At 36.6% G+C, this 15228-nt stretch overlaps 2 protein-coding genes across 6 annotated transcripts in view; both read right to left on the minus strand.

Moving 5' to 3' along the window:
- LOC141376177 (uncharacterized) overlaps window positions 1–1934 on the minus strand; it is a 2145-nt gene extending 211 nt beyond the window's left edge. Inside the window, exons 1-2 of the mRNA XM_073912923.1 lie at window positions 1598–1934; window positions 1–1275 (exon numbers count right to left, since the gene is read on the minus strand). The exon at window positions 1–1275 is cut by the window's left edge and continues 211 nt beyond it. Coding sequence (XP_073769024.1) covers window positions 58–1254 — 1197 coding nt within the window. The 5' untranslated portion in view covers window positions 1255–1275; window positions 1598–1934 and the 3' untranslated portion in view covers window positions 1–57. The remainder of the gene's footprint in view (window positions 1276–1597) is intronic.
- adcy5 (adenylate cyclase 5) overlaps window positions 1–15228 on the minus strand; it is a 153953-nt gene that overhangs the window by 135037 nt on the left and 3688 nt on the right.

A 15228-nucleotide genomic window follows, 5' to 3' on the forward strand; every position in this document is an offset into this window, starting at 1 on the left:
ATAAACAAGACTCGGCCATGTGAATGAGTGTGTGTGCTGCTTAAATACTGTGTGTAATCAGTCTCTGTAACAGGTTTCAGCTGGTGATGTAATCAGGAAGATGAGTGACCAGGCGTGCGTGATTGGGAGAAGTGCATGTATGAAAATGTAGTCCATTAACTGGCAGATTTGTAGTTTCATGACTGAGGGTTTACCAGCGACATCTGGTGGTTTGTTCACTGGTAAACATGACAGAGCCCCCCCTCTAAGGAGTGGCTTCCAGACACTCCTAATACTGTTCAGGCGGGAGGTGGAGCGGAGGCGGAACTGGGGGAGGGATGGAGGGCCAGGACCATGCAGCGGGGGCGTACCTGGAGCGTGGAGCTGCGGAGGGCCTGGAGCGTGGAGCTGCGGAGGGCCTGGAGCGTGGAGCTGCGGAGGGCCTGGAGCGTGGAGCTGCGGAGGGCCTGGAGCGTGGAGCTGCGGAGGGTCTGGAGCGTGGAGCTGCGGAGGGCCTGGAGCGTGGAACTGCGGAGGGCCTGGATCATGAGGCTGCGACCATTGAGGAAGCTTAGGAGGCGGCGGCCGTTCAGGGAGTTCAGGCGGCGGCGGCCGTTCAGGGAGTTCAGGCGGCGGCGGACGTTCAGGGAGTTCAGGAGGCGGCGGCCGTTCAGGAAGCTCAGGAGGCGGCGGCCGTTCAGGAAGCTCAGGAGGCGGCGGCCGTTCAGGAAGCTCAGGAGGCGGCGGCCGTTCAGGAAGCTCAGGAGGCGGCGGCCGTTCAGGAAGCTCAGGAGGCGGCGGCCGTTCAGGAAGCTCAGGAGGCGGCGGCCGTTCAGGAAGCTCAGGAGGCGGCGGCCGTTCAGGAAGCTCAGGAGGCGGCGGCCGTTCAGGAAGCTCAGGAGGCGGCGGCCGTTCAGGAAGCTCAGGAGGCGGCGGCCGTTCAGGAAGCTCAGGAGGCGGCGGCCGTTCAGGAAGCTCAGGAGGCGGCGGCCGTTCAGGAAGCTCAGGAGGCGGCGGCCATTCAGGAAGCCCAGGAGGCGGCGGCCATTCAGGAAGCCCAGGAGGCGGCGGCCATTCAGGAAGCCCAGGAGGCGGCGGCCATTCAGGAAGCTCAGGAGGCGGCGGCCATTCAGCGAGCTCAGGAGGACTGGAGTCGGCCATCTTGTGAGCTGGAGGACTGGAGTCGGCCATCTTGTGAGCTGGAGGAGCAGCCATCTTGTAAGCTGGAGGACTGGAGGCGGCCATCTTGTGAGCTGGCAGACTGGAGGAAGCCATCTTGTAACATGGAGAACTGGGCTGGTAAACAGGGGACATGTGTATAGTAGATGACAGCATAATATTGTTAGTAGAGGGAATTGCAAGCCCCGCAGCTGGCGGGTCTTGCTGTCTATTGCCCCCCCCCAAAAAACATTTAGGGGTTTCCTCCACCTCGCCTACGGTGAAGGGGGACCCACTAAGTTGCAGCGCCAGATCGATATAATGTTCTATTGTCCAGTGGGCCTCATGAATTGGCATTGTGGAATACAATGGTTCAGATAAACCACCCCGGAAAAAGATCATTAAACATAAATCGTCCATAGATGTTAAATGAGCCAAATAAATAAAATCCTCTACATACTCTTCTATTGTTCGGGCTTCCTGACGAAGACACATGATCTTGATACCCGCTGGATCCATTGTGTGGCCGAGTCTTCTGTAACGCCGGGGAGTAACACCACAACAGAAGGTAGGATCCAATGTGCAGGTTTATTCACAGTCAGGCAAGCAGTGGTCAATACGGGAGCAAACAGATATATGTAGAAAATCCAGAATCGTAGTCAGTAAACAGGCAATAGGTCGTAAGGCAGGCGGCTAAACAGGATGACAAGGATAAACAGGGCTAAGAACAAAACACGGGAAACCAAGACCAGGATAACGCGTTGTAATGTCACCTTACAGATAAACAAGACTCGGCCATGTGAATGAGTGTGTGTGCTGCTTAAATACTGTGTGTAATCAGTCTCTGTAACAGGTTTCAGCTGGTGATGTAATCAGGAAGATGAGTGACCAGGCGTGCGTGATTGGGAGAAGTGCATGTATGAAAATGTAGTCCATTAACTGGCAGATTTGTAGTTTCATGACTGAGGGTTTACCAGCGACATCTGGTGGTTTGTTCACTGGTAAACATGACAACTATACTATTCATGGATCTCATACGCAGCTCTTGCAGGCCACTCACTAGCACAGCATGTTAAAACTAAAATTACTAAACTAAAAACATGTTGACTATTACGTTTTCACCCTGTGACGTTCAATTATAAAATTAGCGTGTACACATGATTTGACACTCTGTGGGTCTAAATGAATACTCCAAGTTTGTAGGCGGCAACGAGGCCCTTATCTGCAAGCAAAGAAGAAAGATGTGACAAATAAAGAAGAAGAAACAGAGGGTGGTTCTGCAATAAAAATAACATGCCGAGTTTGGTTTCAATCAGGATGCATTCCAGAGTCTCTACAGAAATAATCAGCTCCCCGTGCGACAAACCTCAGATTTATCTTGAGTGAGAAGATAGTTGTTGCTAAATATTGACAAAACATGAAAACAACCACTATTAATCAAGATCATTGGTAAATTGTATGCGATTCATCAAAAATTAAGAACTAAAAGTGTGCATTTGGAGGTAAGCTGAGTGTTTTTCTAAGAAATACTCCACATGAAAGTATACCACAGCTAACATATATGGTTTGTACTTTCTCAAAAGAACACACTTTTGCTTTTACAACATCTGATTATATCATATAATTTACTACACTGCCATTAGGTTTTGCTCATTGCATCTCAATGAATTGCTGAAACGTCTGTACCAGGGCTGAACAATATATTGTTTGAGCATTGGTATTGCAACGTGTATCTGCAACAGCACAAGGCAGTTTATTATTATTTATTAAAAAGAACAAAATATATTATTAATAATTATTTAATTTTCATTATTATTTATTCAATGATTACCATGTTTACATTTACATTTGATTCAATTTCTGTACTTGAATACTGTTAGACTCCCCTGAAAACCATAAAACACAGTTTACTTATTTATTTTTGCTTGTAATTTGTTATACTGTATGCAGATGCACAGCATAGAAAAAGATTGATCATGCCAGTTGATCTAAATTAATGAAATCATACCAAATAGAGCTATTCAAATAATCTGGTAAAACTGTATTTACATCGCAATAAATAATCGATGTAAAACAAAACATCGCATTGTCAGATATTTCCAATATTGTGCAGCCCTAGTCTGTAAAACATCATGGTTAATGTAGTTTTTCCTGCAGAAGTTCCTCGATTAAAAACAAATTGTTGTTTTTTTTTTAATATGGAACCCAACAGAAAACACTGGGAGCTCCCAGCAGGTCTTCAATACTGTTTAATAACTCATTAATTCACTTTCTTTGAACCGCCAACTTATCTAGCATATGTTTTACACAACGGATACCTTTCAACACTGGGAAACACCCATGCACTCATGCGTTCACACACAGATGCTACGGCCAATTTGGCTAATTCAATTCACCTATAGCGCATGTCTTTGGACTGTGGGGGAAATCAGTGGACCCAGAGGAAACCCACGGCAACACGGGGAGAACATGAAAACTCCACACAGAAATGCCAACTGGCCTTGCCAGGGCTCAAACCTGCAAACTTCTTGCTGCGAGGTGATCATGCAACCCATTGCAACACCTTGTCAGCCGGTTTAATAACTGATAAACTTAATTTCTCAATTAGAGAAGGTTATTAATTGCCATTCAGAAGTGAATTTGTTAAATTTAGTTTTTTTTAAAGAAGCATCTTATACTCAAAATATTCATGAGGCTAATCATACTTATTCGCACAAAATATAGTAACAGTTTTACTGTCAGATATAGAGTCCTTGTTCCAGCAAAACTTTTTTTCCTTTCCTAAGTTCAAAGTAGAGCGTGTTGTGTGATTGAACAATTCTTGTTCTACTGTTTGTGTTAAGCTGCATTTATTATTTTCCTTTTTATCTGTTGTTTTTTTTATTGTACGTGCTTAAATTGATACTATGTATACTTTTTAAAATATAATTGTCTCTTTTTTTCTGTAATTTTCCATACGATTCATTAAAAAATACAATTTTATTCTTCATTTTAAAAGCAAAATGCTTTTAATCACTAAGAAATCTATGGATTATGCTGAATTTGAGCACATGGTTTATTATTTGTAGTTGTAGTAGTTGAAGTAGTAGTAATGCTGAAAGAGCCAATTATAGAGATAATGAAATATTGAAACATTTCATTATGAACCGTTTGAATAAACATTAACATTTAAACCACATTTACTTAAAATGTAGTTAATTCCAGTTATAAATAATTCATTTAAGAATGTAATAAAATAACACCACAATAACAACAAAAACAACAACACCAACAATTATTATTATTATTATTATTATTATTATTATGAGAAATTTCTTCAAGATGCTATAAATCAGATTCCTTCATTCTGATTGGTTGAGCCACATTCAAAGCTGTTGTAAATTACTCTACAAACATACACCTGACAGTTACTTGGCAACCCTTCTGCTATCAAATCTGTCATGCCTAACAACGTTCCTTTTGTGTTATAAATTCACTGTAAACCAAGGCTTATTGGGGCTTACTGCTTTATTTAATAACCATAAGCTAAAAAAAATTGCTTTATGAAATTAACAAAATATTTTTTGTAAACTGTTCGCACTAAATTCAAGTATTGTGTAAAAATAAATAAATATATAAATAAATGATAAATGATCAAATAAAATAATTTAATTTAAAATTAAAATTAAATATATAAAAATAATTTAAAAAAAAAAAGCTTATAATAGGTCACAGTAAAATGCTTTTTAATATCCCCTAAGACATGTCTCCTAATAAGTGGTCTAATACAAAGCACAGACTGCAGCAATTGTTTAAGAGAGGTGTAGGCAGCCACCCACACACACTGATTACCACACGTCTACCTTGACAACAGCCAAAAAAAAAAAAGAAAAAAAAGCTAAAGAGGGAGCAAAGAAGAGAGAGCAAAGACTCAGGGCCAGTTGTGCCTTAATTATCTCAATTTGAACCTTTAATGGGAAGACGGCACATTTGCTGGAGGTGTTTGGGAGATGAAAAGCAGGTCTTTGCACAGGGAAGCCCTGAGTGCTTCTGGATGCTGTTTGTCAGAACAGGCCTTGGTTGCTAAGCTACAGGAAGCACAATTGAGGGTCTGCACTCATAAGAGACATGTCAGAGTCGCATTTTGAGAGGCAACACAAACTCGCACATACAGCTGTGTTTTAGGGGGGGTAAATCTGAGGTAAAGTTGGTTGGCTGTTTATTTTTACATTCACAATACAATTTAAAACATGCATTTACATAAGAGTAGGGCTGGGCAATACGGCAAAAATGCAATCTTTGCCAAACTGTTTTCAGCAAAATATAGATGCAGTTTCTGCATTTTTTGTGTAAGCAAGTATTTTACAGCACTTCAGAAACATTCAAAAATGTCTCTGTCAATGTTTTCAAACTATTATATTTAATTATTTTAAAGTCACACAAATGGCAATTTCACATTTGTCACATCCATAACAGAGAGATGTCACACCCATAACAAAGCTTTTTCCTCATACTGTAAATGTGAAAACATTAAACAAAATGAAATCAATCATTTGTTTTATAGAGAGCCAACTCTTTTATGCATTTGTTTAACATTATTTCTTTTGGGTAAGAAAGTTTAAGTCACAGAATTTCTACAAAGTATTTTGTAGACTGTAAAATCAGACTTGTCACATACATGCATGTTTATTTCTCTCATTTAAAATACAAAAACATGTTTACAGATAGATATTTTTCTGATGCCTTAACTCTGTGGTCAGTTGTTCTGGAAAATATAAACAGATGCTTCAGTACAATGTTGACATATACTGTCTATGTGAATTTATGTTTTGAGTTTTTGCTGCAAATGTCACATCCATAACGCTGAAATTGCTCTATATACGAGCAATATCACACGAGTAGCAGTGCAATATGGCTGTAAATCGACACTGGTGGGAGGCGTGCGTTGGCACGAGGCCGCAGGCCAAGTATATATATATTTGTATTAGAAGTTTAGTTTGTAGCTTTAACAAGTGTTAATTGCTTAATTTATATGGTGTAGACAACAATGTTATTTTATATGTCATTATTCCATTTGATTCCTATTAGACAACCCAGAAAACCCTAAAAGCACAGCGCATTTTATATGTACACGTGTTCTTTTGGATTTTATCTATGCTTGCAATTAGTTTATTAAGCTTTACGCAGATGCACTTCTCTACAAATGCATCACAAACTATCTAAAATGATCAATTCATTACAAACAGAGCCTTTCAAGACATTTGGTGCATTTATTAAAATCACAATGTATATATGAAGTTTTTTTTCATTCATTCATTCATTCATTCATTCATTTTCTTTTTGGCTTAGTCCCTTTATTAATCTGGGGTGGCCACAGCGGAATGAACCACCAACTCATCCAGCATATGTTTTACCAGCCTGATCTCACGAGAAAACATAAGTATTTTACGTTTTGCCAGTTTAGTGGCTAATTCGTATGAATACGTACGAGTTCAGTCGTACGGAACTGTACGATTTTAAAAAGGAGGTGTGGCACCTAACCCCACCCCTAAACCCAACTATCATTGGGGGATGAGCAAGTCGTACTAAATTGTACGAATTAGATCGTATGAATTCATACGAATTAGCCACCAAATCAAAAAGTTACAAATTGCCGTGAGATTGTGTTGGTTTTACACAGCGGATGCCCTTCCAGCTGCAATCCATCACTGGGAAATACACATATGCTCCCATTTACACACATACACTGCGAACAATGTGGCCTCCCAATTCACCTATAGTGCATGTCTTTTGACTGTAGGAGACACCAGAACACCCGGAGGAAACCTATGCGAACATGGGGAGAACATGCAAACTAATCAGCTGAGGCTCGAACCAACGACCTTCTTGCTATGTGGCACTGTGGCGCCCATAAAGTTTTTTTTCCCCCAATATCACCCAGGCCAGCCCTAAATAAAATGCTGTTTCATTGATAATTATAAACATAAAGCGGTAAAAGGTGTGCTTTCTAATTTATATTTCTTATTTTTTATAGAGTAATTTGTGAAATAAACTAAAATATACAAATGCATTTTTTTATTGTTGATACAGAACATTTATTTATTTATTCTTAAAAAAAGATTAACCTTTTGAATGCATCTATCATGGATGTGTGTAGAGACACAAAAACATGAGAAAGATTGATATTATTAAAAGTTTTAAACAAAAGCGTAGGTAAATCCATTAAAGAAGGAAAATGCGTGCAATTCCATAAACATGGACTACACTGCACAATGAACTAAACACAAAGGGAGCCTTGGAACTGATGATAATGAACTGAAAAGGAACACCTGAAATAATTAAAGGTGTTGACATGGCAACAGAAGACCTGACGGAAACAGAACAAAGGAAAACAAGGTCAAACTAATTATGAAAACAAGAACACAACGTCCATAATGGTGAAATATTGACATTCTACAGTCACTTTTTGTTTTAGAAGTTGATGCAAAACATACATTACTGCACACTTCTTTTTACATTAATTAGATAAAATAACTGACAGCTCCAATGTATAAAATAAAATAATAAAAAAGTAGTAATAATAATAATAATAATAATAATAATAAATGTTTTTTTTCCATCAACACACTTTTAAAATAAAAAAGCCTTATAGAACCAAGAAAAAGTAAATCAATACAGTACAATTACATTACAATGTTTACACAATGTTTTTAAAGGATGAACATTTTAAATATATGAAGTAAAAATAAAATATTGATTTTTGAAGTATTATGTACATTCATGTATTATTATTATTATTATTATTATTATTGTTGTTGTTAACAACAACAACAACAACAACAACAACAACAACAACAATAATTTCAGTGTTTCCCACAAGTTTGAAATATACTTGCGGTGGTGGCCAAATTGAAACAATATTTACGCATATCACATGAATAGTTAACTATATACAACAAACGAAACAGAATTAAATTTTATTACATTTATTATTTTATTATGACACTGTTTTACACGGTTTATTTTCAATGGGTTTAAGTAATAAAAAAAGACTGTTGAAATAAAGAAGTACACTATACATCTTACTTTTATGCTATATATTCAGGAGCCATGTGCACTGACAGGTCAAATCTGCTTCTCGGTCTCATTCAAGTTTGAAGCAAACGTGAATGCCAAAGCATTTTAGACATGTATAAAATATGTAATATATTAGCATCATAAAATAATAAATTACAAGATTAAGACGTGTACATCATTTAAATAAGGCTAATCCATTAATTAACCATTACTAATGGTGTACATATATTTTGCAGCCAGTTTAGATGTCATTTCATCTCCTCCGAGTATATAGTAGTGTTTCTGAGTCGTTTAGATTAAAGAATGTTTCTCTCGCTCTCGCCACTGTGCGCGCTCTGTCAGCTGCAAAGCCAATCGAAAGTGGCTTAAGTGAAAAGGTGATGCAAAAACGCTTAACGACAGCTTTAGATGGCAAAAGCAAAAACTGAATCTCGAAAATTTTAGGAGATTTAGAAAGCCAAGCCGGGTGAATTTAAGTCCCAAAAAGGCACGTCTCTGTGGGTTGCTGCAGAGCATGTGAGATTACTTGTGGGAATGTTAATGGGTCTCGTGCACACAGAACGAAACAGGTAAATGAAAGAAGATTTGCCACTTCTTAATCGATTGCAAATGTTTGGTCATATTGGGCAGATACGAAAAATTATAATAATTAGAAGTGTAAAAGGATAATAATAGTAAAAAAAAATGTGTCACCAAATATACTTGGGCAGCCGTTAACATACCAGGGCGGCCCACCCAAGTACAGTCTATGTGTGGGAAGCACTGAATTTGTTAGTCTATTTTTATACAAGCCTTTACTACGAAGTTTAAAATATTTACTATTATTATTATTATTTTTAATAGTAGTATCATCATCATCAACAACAAATGTGATCAAGCACAACAATTATTATTGTTATTATTATTATTTTTTTTTTTTTATTATTATTATTATTATTAATATGATTATGGTGGTGGTGGTATTAAGGTTAGTATTAATGCGAATAATGCGAAAAAATTGTTAACCAGAAGAACAGAAGGATTCATCAGTAGCGATCAAATTATCACTTAAATTTCTTTTAGTTGCAAAAATAATCACTTTACATCTGTATGAATCCTATATAACATGATCCGAATAGCCAGACAATGTATATGTGCTGTACAAGTTAAGCAAAAGTTGACAGAGCATCAAAAGATGATCTGTGTGTGAGCTCTGCATTAGTCCCAAGAGGTGTTGTTTTTTTTTTCCTCAGCCGGCCGCTCAACAGAGCACGTACTCAGCCTGGCCTGAGGGAAGGTTAATGCTTCCATAGGGGTTGACTCTCAAAGGCAAATTAATAGCAGATCTTTCAAGAAGGACAGGGAGGACATCTGTTTTGAATTCCAGCGGGTCTGTATGGTACAGAGTGGGGCAATTCAATTAAAGCAGCCACAAACCATGTTAGAGCTGGAGATGTGCCAGGCAGGACTGTGTCCACCTCCTCTGTTTTCCCCCAGGGGACGAGTCCATGTTCACTCCTCTAAACGGCTCCCACCTGCGGCTTTAATGAAGCACACGAGGGAAATGGAGCTGGAGATTGTGAACTGGCGATGATCTGGAAGACTATCCTGAAAAGGTTTGTTTTTATCCTTAAAGTGACAGTTCACCTAAAAAGTTGTCATTTACACAACCTCCATTTGTTTCAATGGAGGTTTTCTTCTTCAGTTGAAGACAAAAGATGAACACTGAAAATCAATAATCATTAACTTCCATGGTGTTTTTTTTTTCTAGTTAGTCAATATTAACTGGTTTCCAACATTCATTTTACCACTGCCTTTTGTTAAATGAGACAAAAAGAAACTCGTTTGGAAAACCGTTTTATTTTTTTGTTGAGTAACTTTTCATTTTTGAGTTCTCCCTTTTATGCTGTAGCCTGGTCCCGTTGTATTTAAAAGAACGGTGTGACAACGTGCAGGAGTTAAAAACCAATAAAGAAATAATTGCAAAGCATCATAATTGCTATTTAATCCAGATGTTAAATGATAAGCTATACTCATTAAGCTAAAAAAATGTTTAAAAATAGATTATATTTTAGAGTGATCTGAAATAAAGTATTGGATTTTTAAAATTGTATTTTAGGTTTCTTTGTTTACACATATTTTTTAAAAGATCTGCACCATTTAAGTTGGAGTGTTTTGTTGGTCATACAATATCCATTTAAAAACTACTGTCTGATTAACTGGCATGCAGCCAGTTGTGTAACACTACCTCCAGTTGTTTTGCTTAATATTTTTTCTGGAAATCATGATCCATTTCTTCAAAATATATACAGTAAATAAAATAGCATAATTAATTTAAATTAATTTTAACAAATAGAGTAAAGATGTAACAGTGTCCATGGCACTTTTGATCAATTTAAGATGTTTTAACTTAATATATTAAATGACACCACAACAAGATAAAAAACAACAACAAAATTTTTGGTGTTTGCTCTCCTCATTTCTCACACAGCCTGCAAACAAATGCACTCATTTGCAAAACTGACATTAGCCATGATCTGTCATGAGCGTCTTGTCATCCGACTCGGTCTCTTGAGAGCGACATTCTTCCGAAACTGCAATTTATTTTCATTAGGATATTAAGGATTTCTGAGTGCAAAAGAAGAATAGCTTGAAACCCACTTGGAAAAAAAAACCATCAGCAATTTTTTTAGAATGATATTTTAGGGGTTTTTCATATGGGACTGTAGTTGAGATAGGAATACATGAGAGCAAACAGAGGGGGGAGGGAGCGGCAAAGGACCTCAAGCCAGGAATCAAACTCGGGTTACAATGAGCACCACAGTGCTATATAATGTTGATGCACTTTACCACAATAGGCTTAAAAGTATAAAAGCACTACGTTAAAATTAGACATGTTTTGAATCATAGAAAGCGTATTGTAAGGTATATTTACCCATTTCGATAATAACTCATTATTGATGAATCTTGTTCCATAATTTAAACTGATAAACAGGAGGAGAGAGGGAGGTTAATAAAAGCTTACTGGTGTGACAAACAAGAATGAATCTCTTTAGCTATCAAGCACCAAGAAAGTGCCTTGAGCTTCTATGACCAACTCAATGCTGTAAATACTGCCTAAAAACAATCAGCTATCATAGAGATCATGTCTCTTCAAAAGACCAAGTATGAATAGCTCAATTCATACCCATTTATTATGATCTCTTTATGAACATTGTAAAATTGAGTGAACAGGCTTTCAGTAGAGGCAAAGAAATTTCTCAGATTTCTTAAACAATATTTGTATTTGTGTTCCAACAATGGATACTCTTCTTACGGTTTTGGATATATGTGAGGACCAGAAATAAACCTTTTTTTATTTTGGGATGAGCTAACCTTTTAATGATAGAACCCTCAGGAGTGAATTAAATAGGTGTTTTATGGATATTAAACAGGCATTATGATCAACTTGTATTGAACAAATCTGGAATGCACTAAAAGCGACCCGTTTAAGCCATCACTTTCTGCCTGTCCCAAAATCTCAGACCACTTAAAAACCAGCGCTTACCATCACAGCCTGATGAAATGTGGTTATCTAAGAGAATACTCCTGATGTACCCTTCCTATCAGAATCTTTATAAAACAACAGCAAACTATTGGAGAGTCCTGCTAGGCCCGTGTAAACATAGAGATCTGCTATGCTAAAGACAACAGCATTGTGTGGAAAGAGCAACAAACACAGCAGCCAGTTCCCACACACACACACACACACACACACACACACACACACACACACACACACACACACACACACACACACACACACACACACACACACACACACACACACACACACACACACACACACACACACACACACACACACACACACACACACACACACACACACACACGAGTGTGTTTGCATTGAGAACATAATTACAGTGTATATCAAGACAAAAAGAGCTTAAAACACATTCACTATATAAGGTTATAGTAGCTGGTAAAGCAAAGCACTTAAGTATACAATATTATGAAAAATAAATAGTAAGTTTGCAGGTTTAAAAGGGCTAGAAAATTTACAAGCCTGATATATACAGCGTATGTATTTTTATTGAGTCATTAGAAGACAAATTACAATTTAGAAAACAATAAATTGAATATTGAGAGGCTTTAATATGTCATTTATTCATAAAATGGCAATCTTATTGATTGAATTTTTGTAATCAATAACATTACAATAATATATAATCAAGACCGCATTTTATTTGGATTTGTATAAATCCTTCTTTAAAAGTCTGTATTGTATTTAAGTGCATTTTGTTTATTAAATAACAAAAAGAATTCAAACATTAAAACCAAAAGTTCACTACAATAACATCACGAACGTCATTCAAAGCATATTCTCTTTACAATAACAGAAGCTGACAACATTCACCAAAAATAGAAAAAGATAAATCCATACACAGTCAGAATTTAATAAAACCAAACATGAAAAGTGTGTGCCTTTAAATCTGCAGGCTTTACAAAGAATCACCATCAACTTTTGTCACTTTCAGAACTGCAAGACCTCCTGAAAAAACAACCTATAGATCTGACTGATAAACATTATTTCAGACTAGGATTTCATCGTTGATATACAAACATACTTTTCAGCTTTAGCTGGAAGGGTTGAAGTTGAAATAACAATGGATTGGCAATACTTCTAAAGACCTACAGAACTGAAATTCTCAGAATACCAAAAAGTTACTACAGCAGTTGTTGAACAGCGAGATCAATTTAAAGTGTCAGAGATCAGTGACATATTTTTTGCATCTTTGTCATTGCACTACTTAAATTAGCCTATAATCACAGTAACTTAATAATGGACTTTTATTTTAACAGTACTTTTTGTTAACACTATAAGTCATCTTTGACTCTACTAACGTTGTGTAAAACAAAATAAATCAAAGCAAAAAACACACATTTAATGTTGTATTCCCCCTACATATTTTTGTATTAATTAACTCATCCTAAGGTCATCCAACAGATATTTTTTCTTGAGCAGAATTAAATCAATTGGAGTTTAAACTAGTCTTTGGCTGTTCAAAAAAGTACAAGATAATTTGAAAGTTAAAAGAAAAATTTATAAATAAACTTCATAAACAATGTTGTGTAACTTCTACAAGCTGTCGTTTAGCAGAAGTAAGTGTTTTAAATGTAGACATTTTTCTGACAAAAAATGTTTTTTTTTAAATTAGATTTTTGCTAAAAGAGACCATTTTTCATGCCCCAGAGCCAAGTGGTGCACTTTATATTATGGGTGGATGCATTTTATTGGACTGTTGAAGATAAATGCTTGCGTTGCTATTGTAGAGCTAAGAGCAAGGAGACTTTTAATATAACTCAGTGGATTCTACTCAAAGAAGAATGTCACACACATCAAGAACCTTGAGGGTGAGTAAATCATGGGTTAATTTTAATTTTTTTTGGTAAACTAACCCTTTAAAAGGATCATGTTATGCTCTTTTACAAAGTATTGATATGTTTGGGGTGTGTTCTAGAAAATGCTCTTGCTTGGTGGTATAAAAAAAGTGTTTATGCCACATAATTTGCATTATTACATTATCTTTCTCTCCAGCCTAAAACAAACAGCTCGATTAGTTCCAGGTTTGATAAAGGCCGCTTTTCAATAAGCACTTTGCCTGAGCTAAGCACTTTTTTCTCCAGTTGTGGTCTATGGAAGTGTTGGGAGTTTTTAATGGTGGCAGCATAGCAATGCGGCAATCATGCATTCTACACTTAAAAGCTTCGACAGTTGAAGCACTCACAGCTAAGTGTTTTTGGAAGAATGCTGGCATTTAAGCTCTTCAGTGGACACGCGCCCCTACAGCCCTAATCTCTCCATTATTATTGTTCCATTCAAACATTGGGATTTGAGGTGCTTTGTGACATCATAAACCCCAGAATAAATGCTTGTCATCAAAACAAGCCAATCGCTCTTAAAAAGGGATTTTTAAATACAAAATATCTCAAAGAGCAGACTTTGAGATAGTAGACCTATTAACATTCAAAAAGTGAAAAAGCATAATAGGATGCCTTTAGTATATGCAACTCCTGACAATACATTGTCATCTTGAAGCAAAATGATTGGCCTGTGGAAGAAACTGGGAATTATTTACAACATTAATACCTTTAATTTTCAGCCTCAGCAAAAAGTCCTGGCTTCTTTTACCAGTCTTAAACATGAACTTAATGATATACATGCGCAAACTCATTCAGTTTGTGAGCTGACAACATTTGCTTACAACTTTATTTATAGATTGGTAAATGCAGAATAAGCACAGACTAATAAACAAGCACATTTTTGCCCTCCTTCTCTGATGTAAACTATTAGAATCAGCTCAAATGTTTGTAATTATGCATCACAGCCAGGCATTGCTAAGACTGTGGATTATTGATGTTGTAATTATAATGTTCCCTTTCTCAACTTTGTTTTACTCAAACTCCAATGTTTTTAAGGAGCCAAACATATAAATTTTGCGTTTTCTATGAGCAATTCCATGCAAATGTCATGAAAAAAAATAAAGTTTTCACCAAAATAGTGAAACCCTTTCTATTATTTTTGTGTAGGTTTGGATTTTACAACCCTGTAAAAATCCAAAAATATACTTGCCAAAATATACAGTCCAAAATACTTGCGGAACCACTGTAGCCAAATTTTGTTGGAAAAAAATGCTCTTTTTGTAATGAATTTTGTTTGGTATAATTTGCATCTTTATTTTATTTTATTTTTGTTGTTCAGTTATCTACAAAATAAACAAAAAGAACTAAATGCATTTTAGATTAAGTAATGTGCAAATACCTTTTCAATAATAAGGGGAATTATGAATTCAATTCAAGGCCTATAACAAAATATAGTATTTCTGACTATTTTCTTTATTTCATAGATCTGAGTTAGGAATAACTGTAATCGCAGTACTACTTGGTATCATGATACTTCAGCTGGTATAGTATCGTAACATTAATTAAAGGTATCGCGACAACAACCCTAAAATACTCAATGTCTCTGTCAGTGTATTCAAACAACTATAGAGT

This window comes from Danio rerio, chromosome 9, assembly GCF_049306965.1.
Source record: "Danio rerio strain Tuebingen ecotype United States chromosome 9, GRCz12tu, whole genome shotgun sequence".
Classification (NCBI taxonomy): Eukaryota; Metazoa; Chordata; class Actinopteri; order Cypriniformes; family Danionidae; genus Danio; species Danio rerio.